At 31.8% G+C, this 14349-nt stretch overlaps 2 protein-coding genes and 1 pseudogene across 2 annotated transcripts; 1 reads left to right on the top strand and 2 right to left on the bottom strand.

The window, feature by feature from the left end:
- Positions 1-1489: 1489 nt before the first annotated feature.
- Positions 1490-3162, bottom strand: LOC148192463 (uncharacterized; annotated as a pseudogene).
- A 1220-nt stretch (positions 3163-4382) lies between these two features.
- Positions 4383-8410, top strand: LOC124845766 (chromatin remodeling protein EBS-like). The gene is made up of 5 exons (XM_047322924.2): positions 4383-4619; positions 4752-5094; positions 5507-5575; positions 6157-6295; positions 8201-8410. Exons 1-5 carry the CDS (start codon positions 4547-4549, stop codon positions 8225-8227), a joined length of 651 nt encoding a protein of 216 aa, XP_047178880.1. The 5' UTR covers positions 4383-4546; the 3' UTR covers positions 8228-8410.
- A 3683-nt stretch (positions 8411-12093) lies between these two features.
- On the bottom strand, positions 12094-14081 carry LOC148192462 (uncharacterized). Its single transcript, XM_088099206.1, has 5 exons — positions 13460-14081; positions 13134-13189; positions 12833-13056; positions 12485-12742; positions 12094-12397 (listed from the first exon to the last, which is right to left on the bottom strand). The coding sequence occupies exons 1-5, from the start codon at positions 14079-14081 to the stop codon at positions 12094-12096; spliced, it is 1464 nt and encodes a 487-aa protein (XP_087955332.1).
- Positions 14082-14349: the final 268 nt, after the last annotated feature.

Genomic DNA, 14349 nt, shown 5'->3' with positions numbered 1-14349 from the left:
GTGAAGAACGTGAGAGAAGAGAGAAAGGACGAAATTTGAACCCCTCAAGGGTTCCTAAGCTCCCCTAATGTGTTTCCTTAAGTCTCTTTGAATAGAAATTGGATTTGGCTTTGTTTCAAGTTTTTTTATTGTTTTAATCTTCTTTATCATAATGTAATTTTCTCCAATTACCTTCTAAATAATCCAAAATCTTCTTTATCATAATGTAATTTTCTCCAATTACCTTCTAAATAATCCAAAATCTTCAAGATATATTTGATTGTTGTGGAGATCTAACAATGTTTGAGAAGATATTTGCTAGATTAAAAAAAAGTTGGCAAATATTATCTTTGGATATTTATTGATATAGTTAAATAAAGAAATTATTTAACAATATCAAATAAAATATATTAAGATATATATTTTCCAAATTATCTTTAATCATAAATGTTGATCAATTATCAAAGCCCTTTTAGTAGAAAAAAATAGAGCCGCAAGATCCAATTTTTGTTGCATGTTCTCTCTTCTTGACTTAGCCAAATTTCTTCACTTTTTCATGTTATGCTTGTATTGACTTCTTGAGGTCTTGATTATTTTCTATTCTTGGATTTATCTTTTAAGGTGTCATGAAACTTTAACCAATTTATTTCTATACCTAAGCTCAACTTAGTTACAGTTGCACTAATACACCTCAAAATATCCAAAGAACATTTATGCAACTAAAACACTATTTTTAACAAGTTTTTGTATCTCATGCTAAATAAACCCAATTATAACAAATCCTAATAAAAATATTCTATTATATTACAAAAGCTAATTAGAAATCTAATATTAAAGGCCAAATGAGAGCATAAATATGCACTCATCAAAACCCGTTAAGAGAGTTTAAAGGAAAACTAGGCATAACTCAGTTGGAAATGAACCAGTATAAAAGCGAGCTGTCATCTTTAATATCCTTTTATTGTGTTTCTAAAAGCTTTCGAAAATCCTACAACGTTAAACACTGTCTACACATCATCTAACCCCTGTAAACAACATATAACACTAATTGCGAAAAGTTTTTCAAACTCTATTCAAACTTCAACCCCCTCCCTCTCGCCTTTATTATTTTCTTTTGTTAGTTTTCTTAGTAATTGTAGTATAGAAAATAGAATAATAAAACATAATTTATTTTACATAAAAATTAAGAAACAAAATTTTGATTTGTGGCCAATTTAAGTTACGATAGAATGATTGTAGTTTTAGGCAGTGATGTAGTTTTTCTTCTATTGTATTATTAGTTTTAGAATAGGTTAGATATGTACAATTCAATTTTCATCTTTTTCTTTTTGCTAGAAACTCCTTGCCTTCACAAAAGAAATTGTAAAAATCAAGTGTGGGGTGAATGAAGTTGTTTTCTGTTTGATTATTATTCTTATGTGCAATATTGATTGTTGAATCTCATATGTTGTTTTAAATGTAGTTAGGAATTCTTATTATGTTTTAGTGTATTGTTCTTAGTTTTAGGAGTTTAATTTATAAGATGTTTTAATGTGTCTTCCCCATATTTGTTTTCACTCATAGCATTTTCAAATGATTCCTACATCAAAATCAACATGTTAGCAATATTATAAATAAATAGTTTAATATTTATAGAATCAACACATACTTACAATGAAGGTTTTTGCTTTGTTAGACACATATTGACCATCTTTTCTTTTATGAACTTTGTTGTATAATTCACCATAAGAAATAGGTAGCTTATATTCTTCTTCCTGTAAAAAAAAAATATACAATCCAAGACTCATACAACTACATTTAATTCAAGAAATACAAATTAAATAAAATACATTAATTAATTTCTTAAGTGTAAACATGGCATCCAAACTTTAAACTTGAGTGGTATGACAACATAAGAAACATATATAACTCAAATGTGGAAAGTATGAATACCAACTTTTTCAAGTGTTGTCCAAAGGTTCGTGATCGTCTTATGTGAATCATGGTATCAGGCTTGGCAACCTTATTGCTCTTACCTTCATTAGACTCTTTTTTTTTCATTCTTTTGTTGCGCATATGTGTACTAATTCATTCTACATCTCACTCTTAATGCCTCTTGGTCCAAGACCCTTTTAAGTCTAGAATATTATCTTTATTTTCCCTTTCTTTCTCCTTTTGCCATGCTTTATTTAAAGAGTTAAAGTATCATGCATGTCAAATTCCAAACCTTTTTTGCCATACTATGATCATAAGTTAATGCAAAATGATATTTGTCCTACATTCATAACAATTAATTAAATTAATTTATAATACAAAAGTTAATGCAAAATTATTTCATTACAGTAACACAATGATTAATAACCATAAGCTCATTGAATAAAATTTCTTTCATATCACCAGAAGAATTTTTCTAATTTGGTGTCCACATTGGATTTGTTGTATGTTTTGGAGAGAACTAAAACACTTACAATCAGGAGTGGATAAATTCGGTTTAGATAGTTTTCTAGGAATAAATCCTAGAAAGGCTAAACTTAGACTAGACATGTTGTCTAGCGGTACTAAGAATGACATAGAATACTCAACCAGGAGTGGGTCATACTCGGTACCAAAAGTAGTGTAAGAATACTCAGACTAGACGTGTTATCTAGGGGGCTAAGTGACTAGAATACTCAACCAATAGTAGGTTATACTCGGTGTCAGGAGTAGCTAGAATACTCAACCAGGAGTGGGTTAAACTCGGTGTCAAGAGTGACTAGAATACTCAACAATGAGTTGGTTAAACTTAATGTCAAGAGTGACTAGAATACTCAACAAGGAGTGAGTTAAACTTAGTGCAAAGAGTGACTAGAATACTCAACCAAGAGTGGGTTAAACTCGTTGTAATCTTGAAAAGATTAATGGAACCTCTTAAGAGTTCTTACGAGAGAACTGAACGTAGGTCAAGTTTGAGTGAACTAGTATAAATACTATGACTTAATGCTTTCTTCTTTATAAACTATTGTTAAGTCTTTTACATCATCGTTTGAAAAAGTTTATATTTGCTAATCTTACATATTCAACGTCTAAACACAGTTTGTATTTGCATAGTATTATTACAAACCATTAGACACTACCTTACGAAAATATTTTGAAAACAATATTCACCTCCCCTCCCCCCTCTAGTGTTTTCCTGTGTACTTCAGAAGCTTGATTTTGTAAACACATTAGGAAATATTGATTTGTTTGTGTATTAGATGCATTTGGGCGTTTTCCACTTAAATTCCACATAAGTGCGTGGTTATTAAAGAAAGACCAACCCTTGTATTTTGGTAGCTTTGAATAACATGGATTGATTATGCTTTTTAGCTGTCTCTATGTTAAATTTTGAAGCTCACTTAGGGCTTGCTTCCATGTGAGTCCAACAAGTTCTAATTGGAACTTGGGAAAGTTAAGAGTTTTTACTTATGATCTTCTGTTGTGCTTCTTGGACAGGAACCTTGAGCACCTTTTAAGATGTTCTTCTAGCCTTACGTGTTAATAGGAGACCCTCCCAAGGGTTTCTCCATGTTCAATATAATATAAATTATATATGGAATTAATCTCCTCTTTCATATACATAAAATATTGTGTTTATAATAGAAAAAATATAAACTAAATTTAAAAATACAAATAAAAAATAATAACCAACTAACTATAATAATCGAATATATCTTACCATAACAAATAAAAATATTACAATGATTTTCTACGTTAGATACCAATTATTGATTGAAATTCTTGCAGGTGACTATAATGTTGAATTCCAAGAGCCAAAATCTTCTTATTCTTACATATACTTATTCAAAAACAGACGAAATATGTTTTTATTCTATATGATACAACTCTCAAATGAGCATTCTTAACTTTCCATCATGTTAAGCAAAATCATATCCAATTCCAACCTTTACCTCAAAATTAATACTTGAAGTTTCAAATTGTTATGTTTTTATCCATGTGTTTACTATCGTACAACCAAACATGCACATGAACTTATTCTTCATACACTTGATTTTCTCCTTAGGAAATTTGGCCGAGACTATGATTTTGCGATAATGTTCTCTATGTAGGCTCTAATAGTTGCCATTAGGGTGGGGGTAATTCAAAGTGACCCTTACACTAATCCTTAGAGTTTGGTTGGTTAAAAATTAGAGATTATACATGAAAACAAGAAAAGTTGTTCATAATATTAAAGAAAAAAAATCTTCGAAAAAGATGTATCATGATTTGAAAATAAAGGAATTAATTTTCATTTTCTCTTTTCTGTTTTTCTTGTGTTACCGTTTATCGCCAAAATCAGGGTCATCGAATCATTACCCTTTTCAAACACGAGGTGCTAAACCCCAGTTCTCTCTTTTCAGCCGTTCAAAACTTTGAATCCACGTGTCACCAAAAGGTTTGCTGAAATGGAGATGTCTATTTCTTCAGAAATGGAGAGGATCTGGACTCCGAAAAAATTGTTGCTCCCCACCCCCACACCTTAGGGTTCTTCGGTTCTTCTCCTCCTTCTAACCCAACAAGAGTCCTTAGAAAAAAAAAAATCACATTTCCCAAAACGCCCTTCGCGCAACGCATGGCGAAAACGAGGCCAGGCAGAAAGGACTTGGACTCGTACACCATAAGAGGAACCAACAAGATCGTCCGAGGTAACACACACAACGACGACCCTTTGCGTTTTTCTCATTCAAAACGGTTCCTTTCCTCGTTTTCGTGGCTGCCCATGATGTTTTTTTGAGGTGGGGTTGTCGTTAACAGCGTTTGGTTCTTTGGTGCTGCAGCTGGCGATTGCGTTCTGATGCGGCCCTCGGACACTTCGAAGCCCCCTTACGTGGCGCGCGTGGAAAAGATCGAGCAAGACAACAGGAACAACGTGAAGGTGCGTGTGAGGTGGTACTACAGACCCGAAGAGTCCATTGGGGGTCGCAGACAGTTCCATGGTGCCAAAGAGCTTTTTCTCTCCGACCACTATGATGTGCAGAGTGCTCACACCATCGAAGGCAAGTGCTTAGTGCACTCTTTCAAGAACTACACCAAGCTTGAGAATGTGGGTGCTGAGGATTACTATTGTAGATTTGAGTACAAAGCCGCAACTGGGGCTTTCACTCCTGACCGTGTTGCTGTGTGAGTTTCATCTCAAATATGTTCTTGGTCCTTCAAAGTATCTCGAAACTCAGTTTTAGTCCCATCGGAAAATTTAGTATGTTTTGGGTCTTTTTAGGTTTTTCATTTTAGCATTTATAACAATTTATTTTGTTATTGCGATATGTTTTAACGGAAGTACATTGTTTTAGTGACTGGTTTTACATTCTATAAAAATTTAACTAGGTTTTAGTGTTTTCAATTTAACATAATTCGTTTATAGTTATTATATTTTAAAGCACTTCGATTTTGGTAAATGTAATGAGTAAAAACCTATTACAATTTTCTGGGGATTAAAACTTAATTTCTGAGATATTTTGAGTGACATCCTTACTTAATATATTCTTTTGGGTTATTGACAGTAAGGAGGGGGATTTTGGTTTTTGTTTTGAAGGTATTGCAAGTGTGAGATGCCATATAACCCGGATGATCTCATGGTACAATGTGAAGGGTGCAAGGATTGGTAAACTCAGTGTATTCTGCTTACTTTGTTTCCTATTTATTGAACTTGGTGTTTCTGATTTTGTGTGTGTGTGTGTTCTGCTTACTTTGTTTCCTATTTATTGAACTTGTATTAAAAGAGAGGAACTAAGAAGGAAAGAATAAATGCATTAAAGATTGTCCATTTTGTTGTGAGCTACTCACGGAGTGACAGATGACTTGAATTTTTGTCTCTTAAAGTACCAGTGTGTTTGTCTGTGAATGTGGCTGTTGGTTCCTTTGTTTCTTTTATTCAGTATACCTTTGTTTCTTTTATTCAGTATATGTGTCAGCTAATATAAATTGAAAGATGAAGAAGCCTTTTCTTCTGCTGACTATTTTATCAGAAGTGATGGAATTTTGTACTTAGATGTTTTTTTTTATATCAGTGCCTGTGTAAATATTGGGGATGCATCTTTGCTAACATCACTTTTTTTTATTACCGTGAAAGAGTGTTAAATCTAAAATGAGTTCAAGAATCATACTATTGTCTATTTTCAAATCTCTTGATATTGCCGTGTGTCTTATAGAACACATAATTCAATCTGTGTAGATTTCTTGTAGGTACCATCCTGCTTGCGTGGGCATGACTATTGAAGAAGCAAAGAAACTAGATCATTTTGTCTGTTCGGAATGTTCATCTGATGATGATATGAAGAAACCACAAGCTACATTTTCTGCATCACCTGGAGCTGATGGCAAGGTGACTTCTTACATCCATTACCAAATAATTACTACTTTGTTCTCATTACTTATTGTTCATGGCATACGACTAACACATAGTTTTCTATTATTTAGTTTCCCCTTGGCAATTATATGGGGAGGGTAATGCGGTTACATTACTGAAAAATTGATGAGAACAAAAATTCATTTAAAAAATTTAACGTTAATGTAGCCTGTTATGGTTGCCCTTGTTCTAGTTTTCAAATTGGCCATAGAGTGCAGCTAGTTAGCACCTTTTTTGCCATAAAATTGCGAAAACAAAAGGATATTGGTGTTTTGGCTCAGACTCATGAAAATACCAGCCATGTTTACGTTAATCAGTCTCATATGTACTTCTCCTGTTTTGATATCAAATTTTGGATACTGCATTCTTAATTTCCGCTTTGCTATCCTTAATCTGAAACACGATGTATATTTTTGAAATCAGATTTGGTTTTAGCATAGTTAGTTCAAACTGCAGAATAGCTAAAAATAATCTACTGATCATGGGTGCATGTTATGCCTTTTCTTTGAAATATACCTCTCTTATTTGTAGTTCTTGTACCCTTATCTGACAGACATGCTTTTCTTTTATTTTGTTGACAAATTCACATTTTAGTGTTGCAAAACTTTTCTTCCTTGATGTCTCTTGGATTGTGGTTTTGACTAAATTTTGTCTTCGCTAATATGTTTACAAATAGTATTTTGATGTGAAAAGCCAAACGATTTCCATTTTTGTGGGGGAGATATAGATGTGGGCGTGTTGTTTTTTCATCACTGTCATAAAATTGCAGATTTATTTTATAAAACTGACTTGCATCAATTGCTTTTGATTTTCCTGAGGGTAGGGAAGCTGGCACAATGGGTTTGTTATTCCTGATACATTTAATTTGATCATCATTTTGGCTTAGGAGGATGTACATTCTTCTGCTGATCTTTATATTTTTTTCATGTATGTATTTTGCTTCATTTCCTTTCACGCTTGTTGATAATTCTTAGTAAAATGTTTGGGATTCAACTAGCCTCTGGAAGAATCTATAAGAGAAGAAAACATCTATAAGAGAAGAAAACATACGATCTTTGAAGCTATGACACGACTCTTATCTGATAAACACGCAATTTATACTAATTTTTATTGTGACTAAGCTGGTTCTCTGTTTAAATAGGTTTGCAAATTTATATGCAAGATATGTAATTCAAATATGGATTATAATAACATCAATCTATATCTTAAAAAGAAATAAAATGTTTACTGTGTTTTCAGATCATATTATTATGAAATGGTGATTGTAAATTCAAAAGTTTGTTCTGTCTCTATATCTGCTTATTGTGTAAGAAATTTCATTGTATTTCTTTGGATGAAATATCTGTGAGTTATTTCAGCTTTATCTTCCTCTAATTTCGCAACTTTTAACTTTTGTGCTTGGTGCCTTTTTCTGCCAATTTTAATTTGGGGTGAAAATTGAATCATGAAAAAGCTTGTAGTAAAGTGTTTTGTTTCTTAAGGACGTATCTTCAAAAAAATGTTTTTTAGATTTCTTGTAATTTGGTTTCTAGGTTCTCTACTGTTTTTTTTTTTTGTATTATCCATATACTGAGTTTTCAAAATATACTAATGTTGGTAAGTTAAAAAAGCTTTAAAACATCAAAATCAATATACATAAGTTTTAAAACATTAAAAAAGATTTTGAAGACACACGTAAAGATTATTATGAACTCAATCCAAATTCATAACATTTAGAGTGGCGATTTCTATGATTTTCTTTGACATTAATTTGGATACTCTTTCATTATTCAGTTTAAGAACATAATTTTCCATTTTGTAATTATTATTATGTATTAGGGTAAATGAGATTGTTGATTAGCAGTGAGTAGTTGGAAATTAGATTGAAAATTTTGAATGCAGGTGGATTCGAAGCGGCGGAAGAGATGACCATGATGGTGAAGAAGGAAGACTGTGATAGCTTTTGTGTGGCTCTATGGTAGCTTTTGTGTGTTGTACAGCTTCTTCGTATAGAGGCTATAAACATTTTACTATGTATTTGACTCACCTTATATTATGTATCTATCTGCTTTCTTATCTTATATTAGATTTAATTACTCTGACATTTCTTCAGGATAACTCCCATCCAACTGTTTATTCCTTAGATCATGACATCAAACCTTAAATACTTTAATATTTTACAAGTACACACAAGTTGTTAGTGTTAAATGCTGTCTTAGCTCATTCATCTTATCTCACTTTTGTTTTTACACTTTTACTAGATTTTAAATATATCATAAATTTGTGTATTTTGAATTGAGTTTTTATTAGATTTTTTTCTTCTGATTATTGGGTATTTAATTTTTATATTTAACTTTTTGTGATCTAAGTATTTTATTAATTGAATGATATCATTATTATTTTATTGTTATATTTAATTTTCAAATGTTATTAAAAAATTTGAGATGATGGTGTTAATATAAAACAAAATTGAAATAATAAAAGTAACCTGGTTACTTATAACAGAATAAAATAAGTCTTAATACATAATATTTTGTGTATTTAATCGATAAAAAAAGTCTGATGAATTCAATTGGAAATATATGAAGTTAAAAGAAATATATTTTGTGGATCAATTATTTTTGTTAAAATTGGCTAGAGATAATAAAATATAATTACGAATTTAATGTCAACACTGATTTTATTTGATTTATTTATAATTTTGTTCGTGTATGTTTCTTGCAGTGTAATAAAAAATTGAAGATGGAAAATTAAGGAAGTCCAAAACGGTTAAAGTTGTTTTTTCTTTTCTCTACGTATAAATTACTGTAGTTTAACTTTAAAAAAATCAACTATTAAAACCTCTTAAATTTAAAAAATAATTATTTGATTACTTAAACTAATCTAAACAAACACTTGTCAAATTAATCGATATTTATTTTTGAAGACGGAAATTAAAATTGCAAACACAATATGAAAATATTCTTTTAATTACACTTTAAGACGTATCCTGTATTTATTGACCTGACCTGGTTACAAGTGTACTTGGAGTATTCATTAAAATAATATTATTAATGTTAATTACTATATACAAGATGTCATCACTTCAAATTTCGTGACTCAACTTTATCTTTAAAAGGGTTTCATAGATTAAAAAAGAGAGTACATAAATAAATTTTAATCTCACGTCTTGACTTGGTGTAAAACTTTTCGGACTATCAAACTATTTTTCTTTTCATTTTCTTTACCATAAATTAAAACTAATTTACCTTAAGCACTATTGTTTATGCTTTAAAGGTACATATTTAATATAAATAATATAATTTTGGCTTTACTTCCAACGATCTATCATCAACTATAGAACACGTGTTAAAAGATAAAGAGGAAAGCAAAAGAAATCGTGGGTTTGTCGTGCATTAAAATATAGATCACAACAGATATGAATATTCAATATATATATATATATATATATATATATATATATATATATATATATATATATATATATATATATATATATAATGGTTTATACACCATGCATGCATATTTATGGACGTTATTGACTTAAAACGCATTACCAGAATATTTACATTGCACGAATCTATATCTTATACAAAGCAACGTTAATATTCAATGCACATTAGCATATATATATATATATATATATATATATATATATATATATATATATATATATATATATATATATATATATATATATATTATGTGAGTTTAAGTTTTTCATTAAATAAAAATAAAAAATTACACAAATTATATTAAAAAAAGTTTATAAATTTTTTGTTTTAAATTCTGAGATTAAATTGGTATTAATCTTTTATGTAGATAGAATTCGTATTTAGTTAATATTGTATTTTTCAAATAAATTCTTTTCTAAAATACCTAATAATATTATAATCTGATTCATTTTTATTTTTTAACGAAAATAAACAGCATAAATCTATTATTTTAAAATCTTGGATTATATATGATATTAATTATTTATATGCGTTAGAGTTATATTAATATTTATTAATATTAATGATATTCGAACTCCTCATCTTTAACATTTAAATGAGAATGATATATATATATATATATATATATATATAGTTTAAATGCTCGTTCTTTGGTTTTCAGTAACGCCGTTTGTCTTTGTTGAGGTGTAATCTGTTTTAGTTGACGAGACATTGTTTATTAAATTTCATTGGTGTTGTGTTGTGTGAATAGATTGCCACGTGTGATGTGTTAGCCGTAAAAGTTAATATTTAGACAGAACCCTGATTTCGAAAGTGTTTAACATCTCCGTTTTCGTTAGGAAGAGTTGTGGAAGCAGTGTTGAAGTGACGAAATGTCTGGTTGTTCTTCGTCTTGCAAATGCACGGGTTGGGGTTTTCAAAATAGCTCTGGTAGTGGGAGCAGGTTGGGTGTAAAACCCAATTGCTTTTGTGGTCGGCCTGCAGTCTTCCGCGTTGCCAGAACCCCTAAAAACAAGGGCAAAAGATTTTGGGGTTGCCCTAACTTCAAGGTGAGTTTAATGGAAGCAATTTTGTGAGTTATTGTATGGTTTTGATTTTCCAGAAGGTGAGAGTTTTGATTTTGGTGACGAGGGAGTGTGTTTTGTTGTTCCATAGGTTGGGAGTGAAGATTTCGTTGGATGCAACTTTTTTGAGTGGTGCACTGAAGAAGTAATTGATTCTCGAAATGTGGTGAATTTAGAAGACAGTAGTGCAAGTGCAAGGAATGAAGAAGTGGGTAGAAGTTTGATGAAGATGGAACAAAGTGTGATGAAGATGGAAGAAAGAGATGGTGAAAAGTTGAGAATTGGGTGTTTGGAGAAAAGTGTAGTTATTTTGGAGAAAAGGATGAAGGTTTTAATGGGGATGGTGTTTGTTACATGTGTTTGTAATGTAATTGTGATATCAATGTTGATGAAACTTGGTTGATTAAAGTAGATGAAAGTAGGTTTATATGAATGTAATTTGATCTTTGGAAGGATGTTTGGAATGGAATGTTGTTGTCTGCCTGTTTTAAATATAAAGTTGACTTCTTAATACTGTCTTATTTGATTAATGTAATTTCATATGGGTTGATGTAGTTAAAGGAAGTGCAAAGGTAACATCAGAAAGCAACTTTGTTAAACATCATAAACATATGATAACGACATGAATAAAAAGTGGATTTCATTATCATTTAAGAAAAAAACCTTATATGAACTTTGTCTTACTCAGTGCATAAGATAACAAAACAAACCTGATATTAAAATAACAAAAGAAACCTGATATCATTACTTCATCAATCTTACTCAGTCAATAACATATGAAAATAAACCTGATATTACTTCATCAATCTTACTCAGTCAATAACATAAGAAAATAAACCTGATATCACTTCTTCAATAGAAATTACACCAAATATGTCTTCATGAAGTACACATAAACCAAAACAAAAGTTATACTACATTGTCTTCATCACTAAATATGTCTTGAGCAATACACATTACACAAAAAAAAACTAATAATACATTGGTCCTTCATCAGTACAGATTAAATAAGGTTTGGAGAAGGACATTCAGCTGACTCCTGAGAAATAGGCATATCTCTTGGTGGAGGGATTGAGTTGTGTTTGTTGAGTAGGTTGGTCAGCAGACACATCTGGTGGAGGCACATATTGTGTTGTAGGTCGTTGTGGACATGATTTTTTGTTGTGTCCATGTTGTTTGCAGACAACACATGTTTTTTTGCTCCCACCCTTTCTTAATTCAGTGTCATTCTTCTTCAACTCCCAAGGCTCTAGTCTTCGTTTTTTCTCGGGTCTTCCTAGCATTGTCCTCTTCTTTGGGGTAACACATCTGGATATGAAGTTATGTCCCAGACAAGTTGACCATTAATAGGATAAATGATGGTGTTGTAGGTCTCTTCATAAGTAGACTTCCTAAACCAATGGCCAATGTAGTCTTCATCATTTAAATTCAAGAATTTCATTGTAGTTATTGCGTGTGTGCAAGGAATTCCAGTTATTAACCACTTTCTACAACTGCAGTCCTTGTTTTCAATATTGACAACAAATTGCTCCCCAAATTGTGAAATGTGTAAGAGTTCAAATAATTGATTTGATGACCATCTGTCATGAGCACAAAAATGACAACACAATTAGCAACATGTTGTTAATGATGATCTGTTGAGAAATTAAATGTGGGTGTGAACTTACCTTGGTAACCAATATCTGGTTAACCATGACTGCTTTTCAAATCTGTTGAGAACCTTAGGGCACACAGAACCTTGATACAAACCCATTTTTGTCCTGTTCGTAGCCCATCTCTTCATGATGTAAACCCTAATGTCTTCTAACATATTGATAAGTGGCTTACACTTACTACTAACTAGCACACTATTGAACCCCTCACAGATGTTGTTGACAAGAGTGTCAGATTGTGATCTAGGACTGAATCTAGATCTTGACCAAAACCTGGGAGATTAAAATGTCAATAAATATAAAATGTCAAAGAAAATATAACAGTAAAAGCACAATAAGGTTTGGAGAAAAGTGATTACATACCTAGGTGGAATTGCAATCAAGTATTTAAATGCGTCTACATTTATCTCTTTAATTTTCCTCATTTCAGCCTCCCATAGTTGTGGATATGTGGCTGTTGCTGCCCTCCACATCATACGTTTAAGGTCTTTTCCAAGAAATTTCTTTCTGAAGTTGGAATACAAATGTCTAACACAAAATCTTTGGTCTACCCCAGGTAGAAGATCTTGAATTGATGGCAAAAGTCCCTACAATTTCAAATACTCATGTCAACTGACTTATTTGCGATGTAGGTTGTAATTAACATTTGCTATGAGTGACTGACCTTTTGTTGGTCTGAAATAAATGTACATGCTCCACAAACAGCTTCCCCACCAAGGTCTGCAATGAAAAGCTCCAAGAACCAAGTCTAGGAGTCTTTGTTTTCTACCTCAACAACAACATATGCAATGGGAAGAATTTATTCATTTCCATCTCTTCTAACTACTGTTAGTAACTCCCCTCCATACTTGCCTTTCAAAAAGCATCTATCTAATCCAATGATGGGTCTACAACTAACGAAGCTATCTTTGCATGCTTTCAAGCATACATAAATTCTATTGAATATACACTCTTCCTTACTATTTTCAACCTTTATTTTGACTGTTGAACCTGGATTTGCTCTCAGAAGTTCATGACCATAATCATAGATTCTTCTATATTGTTCCTTGAATGACCCCTCAACATTATCTTTTGCCATGGCTCTTGCCCTAAAAGCCATATTTCTAGAGATTCCTACATTCCATTTCCTACTTACTTTGTCCCTAATGTCCATCACCTTCATATTAGGGTTCTCTCTGACAGATTTTTCCATCCTTTGACTCAACCACTTAGAAGTCATCAACTTCACATTACAAACTGTACTACAGCTATGATCATCAATAACTTTTCTTAGCTGCCATGACTTGGCAGCTGACCTGTAGGCACAATAAACATACCATTTGCATTTACCCTGGCTCCCCAAACATTTTACAGCAACCCTCCTTTTGTCATTCTTCATGAATTTCAAATTTCTTCCATTACTTAATGCATAAGTCCCAATGGATTCTGTAAATTCCTTTTTCTCAGTGAAATAGGTTCCCACTTCCCATTTATAATCCGTCAAACTTTTAGGCATGCTAAATGTGGGAAACAAAGTTCTCCGAATGGAATCATCATCGTCCTCACTGTCTGGACCACTATCCAACTCATCTGACACCCACTTAGTGTCAGACAAGCCACGAACATCATACATGGAATCATTATCAGTTATCCTTGATGACTCACCAACTGAACTGCCAGATTGTTCTTCCCTCACATTTCATTTCAAACTACCAATGTCACACTCAATGGTGACATCAACTAGACTTTCTTCACTCACAGACTCATCTACATCTTCATCCTCACCATGTTCACTCACAGACTCATCCTCACCATCATCTCCAGCCTCTTCATGCTCACCATCATCTCCAGCCTCATCCTCACCCTCATCATCACCCACATGATCATTTTCAATCTCATCC

Source organism: Vigna umbellata, chromosome 9 (assembly GCF_029865625.1).
Source record: "Vigna umbellata cultivar VRB3 chromosome 9, Vumbellata_1.0, whole genome shotgun sequence".
Taxonomy (NCBI): Eukaryota; Viridiplantae; Streptophyta; class Magnoliopsida; order Fabales; family Fabaceae; genus Vigna; species Vigna umbellata.
This window is presented reverse-complemented; position numbering and strand designations above follow the sequence as displayed.

What these genes read in the sequence shown, in the direction of transcription:
- LOC124845766 (XM_047322924.2), top strand. Translation starts at nt 4,547, where the DNA reads ATGGCGAAAACGAGGCCAGGCAGAAAGGACTTGGACTCGTACACCATA. An exon ending in AACCAACAAGATCGTCCGAG is followed by an intron (nt 4,620 to 4,751) that starts GTAACACACACA and finishes TTGGTGCTGCAG; the next exon opens with CTGGCGATTGCGTTCTGATG. An exon ending in TGTGAAGGGTGCAAGGATTG is followed by an intron (nt 5,576 to 6,156) that starts GTAAACTCAGTG and finishes GATTTCTTGTAG; the next exon opens with GTACCATCCTGCTTGCGTGG.
- LOC148192462 (XM_088099206.1), bottom strand. Translation starts at nt 14,081, where the DNA reads ATGTATGATGTTCGTGGCTTGTCTGACACTAAGTGGGTGTCAGATGAG. An exon ending in ACTTCTGAGAGCAAATCCAG is followed by an intron (nt 13,190 to 13,459) that starts GTTCAACAGTCA and finishes TTTTCATTGCAG; the next exon opens with ACCTTGGTGGGGAAGCTGTT. An exon ending in TTGATTGCAATTCCACCTAG is followed by an intron (nt 12,743 to 12,832) that starts GTATGTAATCAC and finishes TTAATCTCCCAG; the next exon opens with GTTTTGGTCAAGATCTAGAT.